Below are 17500 nucleotides of genomic sequence, written 5' to 3'. Positions count from 1 at the left end.
CATACACAAGCTGATATGCAGCCTCCAGACACTCACAATCTCCATACAATGTATGGATCAACTAATCAGACTCATCAATGGAGTTCAAATACAAATCAATTCTAAAACCAGCTGTGTTGAACCCTTCATGCAGGATGTTCACCATGGCAACGGCACTCAGGAGATCTTCTACAATGACCCCAGTGTCCTCTACATCTCTCTGCATCGCTACGACGATCGGACCTTCTTCCCTGGCAGTGGAGCCCCAGAGGAGGTGTGTGTGTGTGTGTGTGTGTGTGTGTGTTTGTGTGTGTGTGTGCATGTGCATGTTTGTGTGTGTTTGTTTGAATGTCAGTGTGCCATCATGCTGAATGCTCTCTTCCCTACATGTGCGACACTCGTAGGACACTGTGTGCTTGGCGAAATGTGCGAAAGGGCCCCTTGGGCAAGGGCCGTGGGCCTGTTCTCCCCTCACACCCTCAGACCAGGGCCTCAATTAGTCACACAGACCACAGGAATGAACACAGCCGCGCCGCCGGTCCTCTGGCTCCCCTTCCTCTCGGCCACACCACCAGACTGGATAGCAGTGGGCTACATTTAGCGGCTAACAAAAAACAAATGTTAAGCACGCTCCCTCTAAACTCGGTTATTAAAGCTTTTTTTGAACCGGACTGATTGATAGGTTGATGGAGCTACGCAGGGTCGGGGAATTTATGTAAAACTGGTCTGAGTGTGCGTGTGATCTCAGATTTGAAAGATTAGAGCAGAAGATTTGCTAATAACTCGTAGCTAACTTAGAAAATGAAAGTCATTATTGTATCAATTACCAGCTGCGTTTAATTTTGAAGTGAACTTGAGATATATCCCCACAAATTTTGTAATTGAGTCACATAATTGAACAATTATGTTCTTTGCTAGCTAGTGAAGGCCTGTCAAGACGTACGTGATCATTGAGGAAAGATGGGGTGAACGAAATTCTCGACAACAGCTGCATTGCTGTGCCATCAAATCATCAGAAATCCACAGCGTTTTTTATAAACTCCTCTCACATGAGATTCGCCGACCATCTGAAATGTAATTAATAACGTTTACTGATCACACTTGTGCTTGTGTGTGTGGTTGTGTGCGTGCATGCACGCATGCTTGCCTGTCTTCCTGGCATTTTGTATGTTGCTGGCGTGTGTGTCGTGTGTGTCGTGTGTGTGTGTGTGTTGTCCTCGCACAGGTGTGTTTTGTTTCTGTGTTGTTGGAATGGGTTCGAATGTTTATATGAATGCACCGTGAGTCAATCTGTACAACAGGCTTTCTTCTCTTCTGTCTATGTGCATGATTGTGTGTGTACAGTATATGTGTTTGGCGGAAGGACTTCACTGGTGTTTCGGCGTTTCTAAACTGGAATGTTTCTCTTTCCCAGATGGGGATGGGGGCAGGTGAGGGCTTTAACGTCAACGTAGCCTGGACCGGCGGGCTCAACCCACCTATGGGCGACGCTGAATACCTGGCAGCCTTCAGGTAGGCACACCCTCCCCTTATATCACACGTGCTGGATGGACGAGGCTTGTTTATTCGCATACGTTTTCTGACCTTCATCACGTTTCCTGTACAAAAAAAAACACACTCACACACACACACATGCACACACACGTACGTACGTACTGTATGTATGTAAACACATACGGAGGCCATCCAGGCGATGATGTCACCCGCCCACTTCCTGTGTGTGTGTGCCGGTTGGCGGGCTGGCGGGCTGGTCGGGGTGCCGTGTCCCGCTGGCTGCAGCCCAGCCTGTTAAAGCGCCATGTGAGGTCCCCGCAGAGCAGAGCAGACGGAGGCGCGCAGCGCAGCGCACGCTGGGTGGGCCCGCTGTCAAACGGAGCCCAGTGGAACCCAAAGGCACACATGCGCACGCGCACACACACACATGGACGCACACACACACACACATGGACGCACACACACATGGATGTACACACACACACACACACACATGGATGCACACACATGACTGTTGTATTTCAAAAAGTCAAACATTAAATCACCCGAGGACGAGACACACTGATCATGAACACACACACACGCACACACACACACACACACACACACACACACATGCGCACACGCACACACACACACATGCACACACACCCACACGAACACACGCACACACATGCAGGAGCACACACACATGCACACAGTTTCGGGGCTTGGCGACTGACTCTGACCAATTCTTCACAGAGTGCCACTGTGCTCGTTGCCTTCGTTTGCTAAAAGCTCTCAGACGTACAGTACGGTACCAAGCCGCACTCTCCCAACCCACTCACTGTAGCGGGGGGGCTGTTGTAGTGGGACACCAGTGACAAGGGCTGCGGAGCCGTAAGTGTAAGTGTGCATGGCAGCTCTGTGCAGGACCATAAGCTCCTGATTAGGAAGCCCAGCGCGGATTGCGCGCCCGTCTGCGTGCCACTCTCGCCGCTTCTCATTCACGCCGCTGCGTCGCGTACCGCACTGTATGTGGTACATGCGGTTCGGTCTGGAAAAGCGGAATGGCCTGGCTGAATGAACGAACGAGAGGCCAAATGAATGAGTTTGCGGCGGTGGTGGTGGTGGCGATGGAGGAGGAGGCGGCAGCGGCAGCGACGACGACGGCGACGGCGTCCTCCCGAGTCGATCTGAGTTGAGCTGAGGCGTGTAAGCTGGGCCGGGCTCACGCTTTAGTGCTGAGAGCTGCTGCACTGGTTGAGATGAGCGGCGAGAGGAGAGGAGAGGAGGCGAGAGGAGAGGAGAGGAGAGGAGGTGAGAGGAGAGGAGAGGAGAGGAGGTGAGAGGAGAGTAGTAGTGCAGGGGGACCTTCAGTAGGAGGCCACTGTGGTGGTGGTGCTGGTGGTGCTGGTGGTGGTGTTGGTGCTGTTGGGAGACAGGCGGTGTATGTCGGGAGGGTTGCTTGGTTGGTAGGTGGAGTAGGGTGTGGGGGTTTAGGGGGTATGGACGGGGAGGTATACGTGGCGGAGTGGGGTGGGGGGGATATGTGTGTGTGTGTGTGTGTGTGTGTGTGTTGGGGGGGGGGGGGGTGCTGTTGGCCGCAGGGTCTGCGTGGTGGGGGCAGGGATAGGTATGAGAGTGGAGGGGGGTGCGCTGGGTCGGTGTGTTCGCTCGCTCGCTCGCTCGCTCGCCTGCTCGGCGAACACAAGAGGCAGCGTAATGAAGGCAAATGGATCCCAGATGGCGGCCGTCAGTGACGTGCGAAGAGAGACGAGCTGAAAATGGGAACCAGACGCCGGGAGACGCTTTGAAGTCTGAACTAGAGAGAGAGAGAAAGAAAGAGAGAGAGAGAGAGAGAGAGAGAGAGAGGGAGAAGGGGAAGGAGAGAGAGAGAGAGAGAAGGAGATGGGTAGAGACTGACATAGAGGCAGAGGGGAAGAGAAAGACAGTGAGCGAGAGAGTGGAGAAGGGAGGATGAAAGGGACGGAGAAGAATTAAAACTTCACCCCGCTCATCAAAATCATTGGCTGGAATTATTACACCATGGAGACCCAGCCCTGGGGCATCTCGGGGGTTTTAGGGTCACTCTGGGACTTCAGAAGCCCTCCAGACTCCGGTCCCAACATGAGCTCCAAGTATGCAGCCATACCTTAATGGGCCTGCTTTGATACAGGATGTGGTAGCCTGACACAGTAACCCCCCCCCCCCCCCCACGCCCCACGCCCCGCCCCCCCCATCCCCAAATCCATGCATTTACATCTGCATATTATTGCACAGACGTTGTTCCCCAAATTTAACCTGTTTCAGATGATCTTGTGTTGTTTTGTAAATGCCACGTTGACAACACAATCCAGGGCGTTTAATTTGCCTGAGTGCTTTTTTTGCTTATGAAACTTTATGTGCGCCCCCTCATAAAGCATATGCATGCCCACATACCTCAGTTCGGCTAGCGAAATGTTTTGGCTAAGAGGAAGTAGATTGTTTCTTCACACTCATTTGTGATCCTGAGCTTCATTTTGGGCCTGAATGGGACCTATAACGGCAACAAATCAATCACCTTCAGTGCTCTTGCAGAAGTGACCGTTTGCAAAGCCGCCTGCTCGCAACACTGTGCCCAGTGTCCATCTTGCACGTTGCCGGCGGTGATATTGCATCGCCATTTGCCAAAAAAAGCCAGAAAGAATAGCCGCTTCAGACATTTCTGACGACATTTTGCAATATGTGTGTGACATAAAATGGCTCTGTGTAGGGGAATCCCCTCTCAGCCACCACACAGGCAGACATGAAACACACACCCCCACCTCCACATACGTGCAGACACACACACGCACACACACACACACACACGTGCACACACACTTCAGCTCTCTGGAATGAAGTGTGCAGGCCCTCTGGTATACAGTCATATATCATGCACTCATCTGGACTGGGTGGACGCAGGGCCGAGTGGCTGTTGAGGGGGGTTTGATAGGCAGGTCCTGTAAGCAGTTACACATCTAGCCCTCGCAGCACATTTCAAAAGACCACCCCGAAAAATAATCATGAAAATGATTGATGTTTATGTGCTGTTTACAGTACTATCAGCGCGCTAGCTAGCGTTCAAACTGATGGTCAAGGCCTGCTTGATATATACATTTTCCCAGACTTCTCTTGTAAAAATTGATATTGTCATATTTTCATTCATTCATTTGGCAAACACTCAATCCAAAAGCAGCTTTCAAGTGAGGACACTATTGAAAGCTACAGTGGAGTACGAGGCATTATATAGTTAGCATTTGCTGAATGAACAAACGTAAATGTGAATGCAATTTGCGACTTTGCAAGAACAAGCTTTGTTCTGTATAATGTGGTCCACGGAGATGTTAGAGAAGATAAGGTCCTCTTCATGAACTGCAGACCAGCCATCTCCGTCTGTCGTCTTCCCCCTTCATGTTTTCCTTGTGGTTCCTAACGTTTCTGTTTCCTCTTTGTGTTCCCTGCAGGACGGTGGTGATGCCCATTGCCCACGAGTTTTCCCCTGACATGGTGCTGGTGTCGTCTGGCTTTGACGCTGTGGAGGGCCATACAGCAGCCCTGGGGGGCTACCGCGTGTCCGCTAAGTGTAAGCGCCCTTCTCTGTACTTAGAGCCCTCTCCACTTGCACTGGCCCTTGCTACTGGACTGAGTGGAGCCTTAGACCTGGCCAACTCTCTCCCAGCAGGGTGCCACTGTGTGGTTGTTCCCTTTTACAGCACTGGCAACTGCTTACAGTGGCAAGTCATTGCATGCAACTTAGCTGCTTTGGTTATGGTTAGCTTTGTAGCTTTGTAGCAAATGTTTCACACATGGAGAAGCCAAATATTAGGCCCTTTCGCACTGCAGGGATTTCTGCAGTTTCTAGAACATGCAGTTCCTAGAACTTTTTTTCGTTCATTTGGACAGCATGGAACCTGAGATTCCTCTGACCACAGTTCCTATGAGTTCATACGCTGCAAAAAATTAAATCTAACCTACAGTGTTATTAATCTTGTATTAAGAATAAAAAAACTACAAATGTTTTTAGTATGAACAGACTTACCCAGCGCTCTCTCAAAATATCATTTTGACTTAATTTAAGAATACTTAATTATTTTTGTCGTATCAACAAGACATATTTACTGAACACACTGGCCGACAAATTTGCTTGTTTTTGTACAAATTTTACTTTACACACTGGCAGACAGTTTTGCTTATTTTCAGGATGAGATGTCTTAAAATAACTCAAATTCTTCTTAAATTAAGTCAAATGATTTTATGAGAAAGACCTTTCTACTGAAATCAATGGAAACTATATTTTTTGAACTTGATACAAGACCAATAACACTTGGTTAGATTTGTATTACAGTAATTTCCCGACTATTAGCCTTGGATTTTGCAAAATTTCTTCAGCAATTAGGTTAATACAGGGGGGCAGTTAATATGGTGTTAATATGGTTTTGTTTCTTTTAATTTGCATAAAAACTGTCCTTCGGCTTATACACAATGCGGCTTATATGTGGGAAATTACTGTAGATAAGCAGGTTTTGCAGTGTACAGTGGGGTAGGGTCTTTTCCCTGTGCATTGGAGCCATGACTGATGTACTGTACATGCCAAACTCGGCAAAAGAAATTCAGCTTGAAATGTTCTTAAAATAAAAACTGCACGAGAAGGCTGCAAAGGCTGACTAACCGTCACGCGACAAATGCCTTCTGGACAGATGAAAAGAATAAGGATGAAAGCAATGCTGATTCTTATTTTTGTGCGCTTCCTGATACCATGAGCTTCTAGTTTGTCAATAAACTTCAAAAGCTAGTAAGTAAATAGCAATTCTGTCTGTTTCATTATTGTTCATATAAGAATTGGGCTACTAACGTCATCTCACTTAAGACTTCAGAGTTCTTACTGTGTAGCGAAAGCAGACAGACAAAAAGCCCTAGGAACTGTATAGTTCAAGGGGTAGCCTCTCCAGTTAGTAGTTGTGAACTGTTGTGTCCGAATGTGTCTATTGTTAGCTTTGCTGGATTATGATATCTAACCAATCACTGTGCTGTCTTTAAGTGAACGCTTAAAAGGGACAGTACTCCATGGTATATTGTGAACAAATTCTTTCATTAGGCTAAAAATATCTTTGTTTTGCTCATACTCTCTCTTTCTCTGTTTCTCTCTCCCTCCTTTCTTCCCTCATTCTCCCTCTGCTCCTCTTCTTAATCTGGCGCTTCAGTGGCTTCAGAGAACACTCTTGCTTTCTCCTGCAATTTCCCTGAAATGGAATTTCATGCAAGGAGACAAATCGTTGGTGCTTCTTTGAAGGCTGCGCGAGCTGTCTGAATCGTGGCCAGATTTGTGAATATGGCGCGTTATTCGAGCTCTATTCCAATCAGCAGAATTTACGGCCTAATAAGAAGACTGTGCTGTCCCACCTACTAATTGCTTTCACTCCCGGGCAAAACTTTTTCGTTGACATGGCTGCGCAGTCACAATCACACAGCAACGTAAAGTGAACATGTTGTCGTAACACTGATCATCTGAATTCAGAAATATGAAACATGAACATCAGATGTTTACAATTACATCTGCATGGGTTGGTGAACTACTGAGCTTAACGAGCATAATTGGAAATGTAACGAGAGGGCTTTGAATTAGCCACAGTAATGTGTGTTTTGGGTGAGGGGTTATGCCTCGTTGATACCAATCTGTCCCTGCTACTGACACCCCTAACCTCTGCATCCACCTGCTCCCCAGGCTTTGGCTTCCTGACCCGGAAGTTGATGGAGCTGGCCGGGGGTCGCGTGGTCCTGGCTCTGGAGGGCGGTCATGACCTCACAGCCATCTGCGACGCATCTGAGGCCTGCGTCAGCACCCTGCTCGGCAACGAGGTCAGACACCGCACACACACCCACACACACATGCTGATGCACGCACACGTACACACACCCACACACACACACACACACACATATGTAAATAGTTTACACATGCATGCCCATGCAAAAACACACCTACACACTTGTGCACATATCAATACACTTAACACTCCCACACACACACAAACATAAAAGTAAAACAGTGCCTGTCCAATCAACAGAACCTAATGCTTGTGAGTGATGTTGGCTCTTCTCGTCAGCTCATCTGGCTGTTGGCAGAACAGCCCTGTTCTATTCTTTGACTGTGAAGGGGATGTGTACAATGTGTGTGAAGTGAATAATTAGACAGTTTTTGCATGTGTGACCTTTTATGGGTTCTGAGTGTGAAACGAAAGTGACATGCTTGTGTGATATGACAGTGACAGTGTGTGTGTGTGTCTGTCTGTGTGTGTGTGTGTGTGTGTGTGTGTGTGTGTGTGTGTGTGTGTGTGTGTGTGTGTGTGTGTGTGTGTGTGTGTGTGTGTGTGTCTGAAGTCTAATGCTGCTCTACCCTTGTCCCTCAGACGGAGTCCCTCTCTCAGGAGGTCCTGCAGCAGAGGCCCTGTGCTAACGGGGTGCGCTCCCTGCAGCGTGTGGTCCAGGTCCACAGTAAGTGTCTGACCCCCCCCCCCCACACACACACACACACACACACACACACCCTCACCCTACCTCACCCGGCCAGACCGGAGGAGCGCTGCCCCCACCCACCTCCACCCCAGCACTCTCTGTCTTTGCTCAGGCTCGGCACCGATACTGCACACTGTTCCATTCTTCATCTTACCCGTTGCAAAACCGTCCTGTTAGTCCTTCCATCTTGGAGCCTCTCCCTCCTGCTGCGCTCTCTCTCTCTCTCTCTCTCTCTCTCTCTCTCTCTCTCTCTCTCTCTCTCTCTCTTTTCTCTCACTCACTCCGTCAGGCTGTCGGCTCCCACCCTTCTATACTCTGTCCCCTACTCTCCGTCTCTCCTGGGTCTAATTAACTTCAAACCGTCCTCTGGCACACGACCTCCTCAACATCCTCCTCCTGATTGCGCACAAATGTCAGCGCAGTGCTGTTCAATTAATTACAAATATTTGCAAAGCCACAAGAATGTTAAGCCCTTCATTTAGGGAAGGAGCGAATCGAACATTGGAACACACACACACACACACACACACACACATACACACACAGGAAAGCAGTGCACACATACTCACCACCACACACACCAGCACATGTGCACATAAACATGTGAGTGTACCCACCCCCCATACACATTCACACACACACACACACACACACTCTTTCATACACACTTAAGTGCTTTTTCAGGTGTGCAATTGGTGCTTGCTATATAATGTCAAGGCAGGTTGTGTGATTTGGCTGGCATCTGTAATAATTGTTACAATTAATCTTATAGAATCTAGCAGAGCTTAATTACCATGCTCATAACTCAATGCACTATTATCCGAGCGCTATATGTGAAAACGATGTATGTATCTTCATGTACCCATATCTTTATATATATCTATATCATGTACAGAGGAACACAAAGAAACAATGGACTGAGTTGTCTTTTCCTCTCTCCCTCTCCCTCTCTCTCTCCCTCCCTCTCTCTCTCCCTCCCTCTGTTTCTCTCTCCCTCTCTTTCGCTCTCCCTCCCTCTCTCTCTCCCTCCCTCTGTTTCTCTCTCTCTCCCTCTTTCTCTCCCTCTCTCTCCCTCTCTTTCTCCCTCTCCCTCTCTCTCTCCCTCTCTCCCTCCCTCCCTCAGGGCAGTACTGGCGCTCTGTGAATGCGCTGGCCCACACGGTGGACATGTCCTACCTGCAGGCCCAGCGGCGGGACTCTGCCAGCGACGCCGTCTCCGCGCTCGCCTCCCTCACCATGGGCGTCCACAGCAGCAGCAGCAGCAGGTGAGGACGGACGCGCGCTGGCGCCGACACACGCTGGCACGAGCGCACGCGCTCCCCCCCTATTCCGCGCTGCCCGGCCGAGAGGGCGGGCAGATCTCTCCTCCTCTGCGGCCCCACTGCCGCTCTTGGTTCCACTCTGCCCCCAGTTCACTGTCCTCCGTTGCCCTTTTGTCTCCTCTCTCTGTCTCTCTCTCTCTCTCTCTCTCTCTCTCTCTCTCAGTGAAAATGTTTCATATCCTGCCAACACGTATTGAAATTGTTGGTTTGCTGCTCCATATATACTTCAACATAAATCAAAGAGAATTAAGCTCTATTCTTTCTTTGTCTTACTCCCTCTCTCTTTTATCTTCCTTTCCTCTCTCTCTCTCTCTGTCTTTTTTCTCTTTTTCTCTCCTTTCCAGTTCCGCTCCGCGCGAGTACATGGGACACGACACAGACCACTCCATGTAGGAGGCAGCCGACCGTCTCTCCCGAGCCGCCAGGATGCCCCCCCTCGTCTACTGATGCCTTTCCTCTCCTTATCAGGGGACGCTCCTGCAGGGAGACCTGTGCTCCGCCGAATGCCCCTCCGTGCCTTTGCTAGCCGCTATCCGCTATGTAAGCTTTAAAAACGAGCAATGACAAAGAAGATTGAATCAGCAATATGGGATTCTTTTTTTTCTTTTTTTTCCTCCTAAATGACATGGGGACACTCTGTTTTCATGTTGAATATTGTGAAACTTAAGAATTCTTTCTTTGCTACTTTTTCGCGACACTTGTTCACTCCTTCAGCATTGACTCTTTAATACTGGTATTCTTCAGATGACCATATAGGTCCATATATAGTTGGGTTGTAGTCTGTAGCCCCTTGATTACAGGGAGACGGCAGGATATGTGGGATCGTTGGGGTTAAAGGTGATGCCCTTTGGTATGACAGATGTTCCCCCCGTTTGGGTGGTCTACACTAGGCCCAGAGATCTGGGCTGAGTTTGTGGCAAGTTCTTCTTTCACTGCGAAGGTGCTTTACAACAACAACAACAACAACAACAACAACAACAATAATAACTTGCATTTATACAATGCTTTATCAAGGCAGCCAAAGCACCCTACAGTGAAGGGGGGAACTTCACAAGCCACCGCCAAGACGGGCTCTTCACCCCTGGACTGAGTTCTCCCACCACCGAGGAGGGTATAGTCAGAGAGGGTTAAAGCGGAGCGAGAGGCGCAAACGTTCGATCATTTCCGCGTTCTGTCTTCACAAGGGGGAGGGGGGCTAAATCTCCCTTTAAGCAGACCTGCTAACATTCGAACTGCTAACATTCGAACTGAACTGCTTGCCGATCTGACAGAGATCGATATCCCACTTTGACGTCTTTGCAACACGCCTCTTTAAGCAGACAGGAACTGTTCGAATTTTGCTTCCATAGAGATGCATTACGTTGCTCTATCTTGTCAGTAATTAAGGATCTTTGGTATAGTGTAGGCAGAGCACATGGATGACTTGGAGCCGTTTGGCTAAAGGCTCGTCATCTGACCAGCAGGGTGCTGCCAGGGTAGGAAGAAGTGTTACAGTGGCATGACCAGTTTTGAAGTAAACCAAAGAAGGAAGTGCCAGTATGCTGGATCCCAATGCCACACACAGTGCCTTCCTCACTGTGAAGTGAAGAAAATATTTTTTTTTCTCTCTCTTTTGAAAAGAAAAGTGAAACCATTTTCTTTGAGCACTGTGTTGAAGTTTTGTTATACTGTCCTGGGGTTGTTTTGTGGAGTTAACCCTGATGTAAGACATGAAGCATTTTTTTATTAGGTGGAGTTTATGAAGGAATTTTCCAGAAAGCATTCAGGAAGTAAACAAAAATAGACGTTCCTGTTCATACTGAGTTGTTAGTTTAAGCTATGCCTTTTAGTCATTCCTTTTTTTCCTCTAAAACCAAAACACACGGCTGTCTTAAAGAATGATTCCTCAAAAACAAGAGACCTCTGTAACTTCTTTTTCCAATTCATTGTAACTCCACTGCCAGTGATTTTGAATTTCAAGTTCAGTTAAGTACAGCATGAAACAGGCAGGCAGAAAAAAAAGTAACTCAAAAAGTGAGACCAGCTTGAGATGCTTGCATTACAATGACATGCTGGACTTCATAGGATTCTGTCCACTGACGAAAATGCACTCCAGTTGTCTTAAAAAAAAAAAAAAAAAAACTGTAGCATAAAAAAATCCTGCCGTATGTGTCTTTGTACAATTTTGTACAACCTGTTCCTTTTTTTTTTAGACAAATCTTGTTTCTATGTTATATTTCACCTACGAAGACCAGTGTTTTAACCTGTGGACGTATATGCCTACTATGTTACAGTATGTACCTATTTTAGGCTGCATTCCTTTACTATATATATTTTTTTCTACAAGACCAGTGAGCAATGTGAGCCTCACAGCCTATAAGTGTGTGTACTGAAGGTTGTTTTAAAGTATATATTTATATAGAGTTTCCATTTGTGGACCAATGAGTGCTTTTTGATACTGTTTTCTGTCTTCTGTTTTCTGTCTGCATGTAGTGTGGTGGTGTGCTTAGCCTAAGTGTTGGGTTCTGTGCTAGTTTAGCTCCCGTTACAAAGCATATTTAGACCTTAAGGCCTTAATGACATACTCCTCAGATGCAGGACAGTTTATAAGACATTGTAGCTGTTGAACGGTCTCTCATTTTGCTGTCATCTCTGAGATGACAGCTGCTTGACGTTCTCCAGTTGTCTCGCTTGACGATGTCTCGTCGTAAGATGCGATGATGTCCTCGGGCATGTCCTTGGCTTTATTCCGTCCTTGCTCTTGTGCAGCCAATTGATGACACAACGAGATGGCTCGGTTGCTTTTGTTCCTGACCCAGGGTCAGTCAGCAACATCAGAGGGAGAAAGAGAGAGCGTGCGCGCAACGCGCGAGAGAGAGAGAGAGAGCGAGAGCGAGAGAGCTCGCCGGGGACGAGGCATCATCTGGAACCGTTATGAGTCGGAATCGGCGGTTCTTTTTGGAATCATAAAAGAGGGAGAGGGGTCTGAGAGGGCTCTGTTCCCCCGTTTGAATTCCAGGAACGCAGCGATGGAATTAACCCTGAACGTCGTCTCACCTTCCCTAGGCTTTTCATCCCCCTCCCCCTCCCCCCCCCCCCCTAATCGAATCTCTTCGGGCCCTCCGAGGGCCGGCCTGAGCTGTGCTCCCAGCACCTGAATGGAACTTGACGTCTTGCACATTTTGTTTGCATTGATCTCTGTGCTCTGATGTGGCTGATACTCAAGTTACGTTCCTAGCAGGAATGCCCCCCACCCCCCTCCCCCCTCCCCCCCTTTTAGCGCCAAAACTGATCATAAGATTTTTATATCTAAAAAAAAGCGTCTTTTAAAAAAATGTCCTGCTAATAATGAAATATCTCTATGGACACGTTCATTGTGACTATTGTGAAAGGTGCTATCCTGTGCACTGGAGGCCTCTCGCGTCCCACATGTCTTATAGCTGTGCGGCACATGACTTCGTGGTGCTCTTCAGGAACCCAGGCAGTGAATGTCTTATTAGATTAGTCTAATACTGAGTAAATGTTTTATATTTGCTTCTAAAATAGAAAAACAAACGTGAATGTGCCCAGCACAGTTTCAGACAAAAAGAGTCTATATTTTTTTTCCGCCTACAGTTCCGCCTTGTTTATCGGTGAGTTTCTCTGGATCTAGCACTGAGAGGCAGCTTACTGGATCAAATGTCCTTGGAATCTCGATTTAAGAATAGAATTCCCTGATTAGAAAGAATTTAAAAAAATGAAATAGTAGCACTTTCCTTATTGTGGTAAAGATGCCCTTGTGCATACTGTATGTTTTATTTTTCCCTTGTCTTATGTTTGTGTATAGTATATTTTTGTGCGTGTGGTTGTTTGTTCATGAAGTAAATTGGTCATGTTGACGTGCTGCACATGTTGTTAAAGAAAACCCAGCCATGCAGGCTCAGACCATCTTGCCTGTGTGTGAGTGAGTGTGTGTGTGTGTGTGTGTGTGTGTGTGTGTGTGTGTGTGTGTGTGTGTGTGTGTGTGTGTGTCTGTGTGTGTGTGAGAGAGAGTGTGTGTTTGCGTGTCTCATATCTGAACTGTGTGTGTCTTGATAAATGCTCTTGTTTTGATCTTGGTTAGAATTGTAGATAGCTCAAGGAGACCAAAAGCGCCACCATGTGCATCAAATCAAGCTGACAAACCTGTGTAAAGGTAGCCTTAAAAAAAACTGGAAGATTTCGCTTTGAAAAAAAAAAAGCTTTCTGAGACAAAAGAATGATATCTTTTAACTTTTTTTCATGTTATTGGACGTATCCAATGTATTTGTACAGGTGAGAATGACTATACATTTTATACTGTTTTCTACTAATTTCCTTCATTAAAAAGACACCCATGTTTGTCCCTGATTTTGTATGAGCGTTGTTTTCCTTTATCATACTTATACACAAATACATCACATCTTCTCAGAGATATCCACTGTATTAGCAGGGGCTTCAGCCTTGTAGCCACAACCCATGGTTGAAAGATATCCCAGTGAGACGGTTATGGGACTGTGTTTATGTCCCATCATCGAAGAGTGTTCACATTGACTGCTGGGGTTTTCTGCAGCATGGTGTTGTCAACCCTTGATTAGCAAGGTCTGCTACATTTCCCCAACGTCACAACAACAAATGTTGTACGCTCAAGTTCTTGAGCATACGCAAAGAATAGTACTATACACATACAAAAGCTGAATGAAGCACAGCAAGTCTGTCACCGATAGCAGTGTCCCATCACAGCACACACAACGCGTTGCTTTCCCTTTTCAATTTTTTTTTGTTTAGCTTATTAGCATCTTGCAACATTCACTAGGTGTGACAGAGTCAGTCTCTTTGATGTGGTGTCTGAACAGCATGCAACCAACACCTACTGTTGTTGCCACTGGCAACCAAACCTGCAGGCTACCATTTTCCATTACATACACACTTTTTGTGTTTCAACCCACATTTTAGGGTCTCTCATTATTTGGATCTTGTCTGGGTTATGTCCAGTGATACCCCCTAAGACTTAAGATAACTAGTGTCCAGTTTTCTTTTTTTTTTTCACTGTGCACTGAGGTTGAAAGAGCACAGCGTGCGTGAAATGGGATCTCAGTATGTCCTCAGCATGGGTACAAGAGAAGGGTCAGGTTGACACACAGACCGGCGTGGTCTGGGGATATCCGGGCGAGTTTCGGAATGACTGTCCAAACTTCCGCTCGCAGTGTCAGGAGAGGAGAGGGAGATGGGAACGGACCAAGGTGCTGGGGATGTGAGTCCGATTTGGGAAAGCAGGTGAAGATGTTTGTTGCAGGTCTTCGCTGAGGGAATTTTCAAATGTTCTGAATGATTACCAGAGAATAAAAAGACAAGAGATGAGTAGATGGAAATAACATGAAAATAAATCATTTTAAAAAAGCATTGAAAAATTATGTCTCAACTTTTAAAATGTGTCTTTAAACAGATACATCACAAAAAAATTGGGGGACAAATCAATTAGCCTTCTTTCTACAAGGCCCGTAAGATTATATTTACTGGAAAATGCGGTTTGATAAAACCATATGTGTCGTTATTCTGTGCAACTGATCAAAAGCAATAGAATTCTAGAAGAACAAAACATTTCCTCAGCTTGTTGTTTCAAAGTCAACTTAACCACTGCGGAGCACAAATTATAGTGTTGCAAATTACTCTTTTTGCAAAGCAATCATCTAAAATTCACACATGCTAGTGTTATGATCCAAGCACTTTGTTTTTTTAATCAGCTTTCTCAAACATTTAGTTGTATAACACTAAATAGAATATGTAGGGAAACACTGTAACACTAAATAGAATACGTAGGGAAAACTCCAACATTTGCATGTTTGCAACAGGAAATACATACACACTCACATGCACACACACACAGTCCTGTAAACACATTCACGCATACAAATGCACACACACACACACACACACACACACACACACTCTCTCTCTCTCTCTCTCTCTCTCTCTCTCTCTCTCTCTCTCACACACACACACACACACACACTCTCCCTCAACACACACACACACTTTCTCTCTCCCTCTCTCTCTCTCTCTCTCTCTCTCTCTCTCTCTCACACACACACACACACACCTATCCACATGGATACATATACACAAAACAATTTAAAATGTATTTCATCATTTATGCCCATATGCTTATATACACATACAGAGAGAGAGAGAGAGAGAGAGACACGCACACACATTTACATCTTCTGTTCTCTAAACACATAGAGACGCACACTTAATGGTGCACAACTGGTTTTAATCTAGTGGTTCCTGCTTGTCTGGGCCCAGCAGGCACTCACTGACTGACAGTGAACCTGATAGGACGCTCTGATCACAGGGCTAGCCAGGGACTGGACGAGCTCGCCTATCTCAGCCATCTGACATGCCTGACCTGGCTAAAAATCACTACATCAACTTTATTAATGTCCTAAACCAAAACTTCTGCTTAGTTGTAAACACAACACACTCCTGATATGTGGCTGCACATGTAAAAGCACTACTTTTAATGAAGTAAACTGGCTCCAGGCGGTTTTCTTTCAATTTGACATAAAGGTTTGTCATTTTGTAACATTTTAACATCCCCCACTTCATAATTTGCATGATAGTTGAGTATTTAATAGCAATAAAATTAAGTATAAAGTATACAGACCATACTGCAAGTATATGAAGGCAGTCAGATGGCTTACATACTAGTATTGGATTTGATTTGATTTGATACAGATTAGTATTTGCATTATGATGCATTTTGAGCGAAATATGAACTAATTGTCATATATTATTCGTCCATAGACTATTTTCCAGTTTATAAAAGGTCAGTAGTTTGCAGGCTTAATTTATCTCAGTGTTTCAATACTTTCTATTGATTTGCGATCGTTCGTTTATTATTTTCAAAATCTATTCAGTAAGTTTTAAATACAGGCCACTATTTCTGATATGAATGCATATTACATTTTTTACATTGAGGAATGTACATATCTTACTAATTACTTTTGAAAAGATTGTAAAATTGAAGCCAAAGTAATGAATAAGATAAGAGTAAGAAAACATTAGTTATTTATTTATTTTGTCTCGTAGAAATGGCTTCTCTCTCTCTCTCTCTCTCTCTCTCTCTGTGTCTGTGTCTCTCTCTCTTGACACCAGTGACTGTTTCTCTTACAGTTATAGAAAACAGCATGAGGTACATACCTGCCTGTCTGCAGCGTGGTTTGCCCAGGGGAGCTGGATGAAAAGAGGGCAAAAAGGAGAGGAAGAGAGAGAAACTGAAGGAGGTGTGAAGCTCGAGAGGCTTGGGGAAGCATCAGGGTTAGCTCAGTTACATCTGACTATGAGGGCTGAGGACTAGGAGATGGGTTAGTCTACAAGACAGATTGGAGCTGGGTGGTTGAATTAAATAAATGAGATTTGTTTTTTCTTTTTACACAGACCTGACAGGACTTTTCAAGTAGAATTAGTCACCCTGAAAGGGTGAGTGTGGCCAGTACTGGGGCCTACAGTGGCACAGTTCTTTGCAGAAAGCAGATCAGATCACACAGGTTTCAGGCAAAAAATATGCCAAATTAGAGTGTTGGGGTGTTAGGTTAGGTTATGGAGGAGGCAAAGAACAGGAAAGGGAGAGGGTGAGGGGGGGTCAGGGAGTTTTGGGGTGGGTGGGGGTGGGGGTGGGGGTGGGGGTGGGGGTCGGGGTCGGGGTTTAGGAAAAGTGGTTAGTGCCCTGCTGACATGGACCAGGCTCCTTCCATCCTCCACACTGAGAAGGCGTAGCTGAGTCTCTCGTGGGCCAGGTAGTTGCAGCTGGCCAGCTTGGCGTCCATCTCGTCGCTCTGCAGCACCTGGTAGAGGAAGTCGATGTAGCGCGAGGCCAGCTTGAGGATCTGGATCTTGCTCAGCTTGTCCGAGGGCAGCGTGGGGATGATCTTGCGCAGCGAGGCGAAGGCGTCGTTGAGCGACTGCGTGCGCTGGCGCTCGCGCACGTTGGCGATGACGCGCTGCGTGTGCAGGTCCTCCAGCGGCGCCTCGGGCCCCGGCGGCCCCGTGATCACCGTGGAGATGGAGACGACGCCCAGGTTGGCCTGCGCCGCGGCCGCGGCCTGCGCCGACGGCGAGCTCTTCTTGGGCCGCTTGGGCCCGCTGGGCACCAGGCTGGTGGGGCTGGCCGAGGAGGGCCTGTCCTCGCCTCCGCCGCGCCCGCTCCCCGC

At 46.7% G+C, this 17500-nt stretch overlaps 2 protein-coding genes across 5 annotated transcripts in view; one reads left to right on the top strand and one right to left on the bottom strand.

Annotated features, from left to right (window-relative positions):
- Positions 1–13658, top strand: part of hdac7a (histone deacetylase 7a) — a 49554-nt gene extending 35896 nt beyond the window's left edge. For all 4 annotated transcript variants that reach the window (XM_062546271.1, XM_062546273.1, XM_062546272.1 and 1 more), the window contains 7 exons: positions 134–253; positions 1394–1491; positions 4941–5059; positions 7199–7332; positions 7884–7968; positions 9113–9254; positions 9656–13658. In XM_062546271.1, coding sequence (XP_062402255.1) covers positions 134–253; positions 1394–1491; positions 4941–5059; positions 7199–7332; positions 7884–7968; positions 9113–9254; positions 9656–9704 — 747 coding nt within the window. In that variant the 3' untranslated portion in view covers positions 9705–13658. The remainder of the gene's footprint in view (positions 1–133; positions 254–1393; positions 1492–4940; positions 5060–7198; positions 7333–7883; positions 7969–9112; positions 9255–9655) is intronic.
- Positions 13659–16973: 3315 nt separating this feature from the next.
- Positions 16974–17500, bottom strand: part of LOC134092243 (twist-related protein 2-like) — a 971-nt gene continuing 444 nt past the window's right edge. Inside the window, exon 1 of the mRNA XM_062545042.1 lies at positions 16974–17500. This exon is cut by the window's right edge and continues 444 nt beyond it. Within this exon, the coding sequence (XP_062401026.1) occupies positions 17009–17500 (492 nt within the window). The 3' untranslated portion in view covers positions 16974–17008.

The sequence above is a fragment of the Sardina pilchardus genome, chromosome 9, assembly GCF_963854185.1.
Source record: "Sardina pilchardus chromosome 9, fSarPil1.1, whole genome shotgun sequence".
Classification (NCBI taxonomy): Eukaryota; Metazoa; Chordata; class Actinopteri; order Clupeiformes; family Clupeidae; genus Sardina; species Sardina pilchardus.
The sequence above is the reverse complement of the archived record's forward strand: the minus strand, read 5'-3'. Positions and strand labels throughout refer to the sequence as shown.